The sequence below is a fragment of the Colobus angolensis genome, unplaced genomic scaffold (genome assembly GCF_000951035.1).
Source record: "Colobus angolensis palliatus isolate OR3802 unplaced genomic scaffold, Cang.pa_1.0 Scaffold183, whole genome shotgun sequence".
NCBI lineage: Eukaryota > Metazoa > Chordata > Mammalia > Primates > Cercopithecidae > Colobus > Colobus angolensis.
This window is the reverse complement of record NW_012114966.1, coordinates 1,657,109-1,658,796: the sequence shown is the minus strand read 5'-3', so window position 1 is coordinate 1,658,796 and position 1,688 is coordinate 1,657,109. Positions and strand designations below refer to the sequence as shown.

Below are 1,688 nucleotides of genomic sequence, written 5' to 3'. Positions count from 1 at the left end.
CTGATCACTCACAGCTCTCAAGCCTGCCTGAAGAACGTTTTCTTTTCAAATACCACTTTGTTAGTCTAGCTGGTCACCTGCTGGAGTTTTTTAGTTTTTATTAGCTGCCTTTTTGGTACCCCTAAAGAAGCAAAACCTGCTTTTTACTCCCCAGAAGCTAAGAGCCTTTTGGAGGAGCTGCTGTTGTCTGTCAAAATAACAACAGCATCTACCACTCACTAAGTGAATGTGTGACATGCATCACTTCTCTCCATCCTTACAAACCACCCTGCAAGAAAGATAATAGTAGTCCTATTTTGTATGGAAGAAAACTGAGGTCACACAGCTGCTAAGAGGCCATGCTGCGATCTGAGCCCTGGACTCTCAGACTCTGAAACCCAAGCCACTGGCCGCTGCTCTATGTTGGGAGGCACAGCCAGCTCCATGGAATGACATATTTAGCTTCCCTAGCCCCAGCCAGTCCCCCGGGTCCTCACGTGGCTCCCTCCCAGCCATGGTGGCCAGCAGTTGTTGGCTCTGTCCCCATGCCACGTCACCCCCGCAGGGATCTGATGGCAACTCGCTCAAAGTGGGAACAAAGGCAGCATTTTTAGCCCCTTCTTTAGAAACCTTGACTCCTTGCCACATACGCAGCCACTCGGATTGGCTGCTACCATGGTAACTGGCTGTCGCTCTCTGTCCAATTATGTCAGCCCTGAACTGCAGGGCTTCCGTGCCCATTTCCTGCCCGATCTCCCCAGCCCGCCAGCCCAGCCCCTCTGACCTCCAGGCAGCTTTGAATGCCTATGCTTTCTAATTACAGCTGTCTTTCAATTCCCTGGTCCTTTCTGAACCCTTTGTAATCTGCATGGAACTTCTCCTCCCAACAGCCCATTGTCACACTCAGCCCTTTATCTGTGGTTTCTGTAGCATTGATTGTGTATCCAGCCTTGTACCCAGCATATACACATGCCCCAATGTGCACACAGCTTGGGCACAGAAATTTCAAACATCCCAGGATCAGTGCCTGGCATTGAGATGTTTCTTCTGCAATTATGACCTCGCTGGGGGTCTCAGTGGTCTGATTTCAAGCCAGCTTCTTTGTACATTCATTTATTCATTCAATGACTTATAAACACCTATGATGTGCCAGGCACTAGAGATACCAAGTTAAACAAGACAAAATGGAACTTTACATTCTTGGGGGGTGCAGGGGTGATAAAGGTAAACAGGTAAGCAATTAAATAAATACATGTAATTTTGGATCATGCTAAGCATGGTGAAGAGAAAGAAATGAGGGACCCCAATTCTGGAATGGACATTTGCCTCTGTCCTCACTTAAGCTCCCCACTTCCAGCCACAGGGGCTCACCAGATGAAGGGGGTGAGAAGGAGGTGCTTGGTGTCCATTGGGCACTTTGGATGCAAGTGGCAGAGACCAAAGTTCAGCACTTAGGGAAAAGGGTGCTCTAAGCAGAGCTACAGCTGGAGCTCTGAGGCCTGAAAGTCACCAAGACTCACTTATCGTCTCTTCTCTCTGCATCCCTCTCGGATGTCAGCTTCCTTTCCACTCCTTGCAGTAGCTTTTCTTTTCTTTTAATTTTTTAATTTAATTATTATTATTATTATTTTTGAGACGGACTCTTACTCTGTCACCCAGGCTGGAGTGCAACGGCATGATTTCAGCTCACTGCAACCTCCACCTCCCAG

At 48.0% G+C, this 1,688-nt stretch overlaps 1 protein-coding gene across 1 annotated transcript in view; it reads right to left on the bottom strand.

Moving 5' to 3' along the window:
- Nucleotides 1–720, bottom strand: part of NDFIP1 (Nedd4 family interacting protein 1) — a 93,653-nt gene extending 92,933 nt beyond the window's left edge. Inside the window, exon 1 of the mRNA XM_011939782.1 lies at nt 477–720. Within this exon, the coding sequence (XP_011795172.1) occupies nt 477–720 (244 nt within the window). The remainder of the gene's footprint in view (nt 1–476) is intronic.
- Nucleotides 721–1,688: the final 968 nt, after the last annotated feature.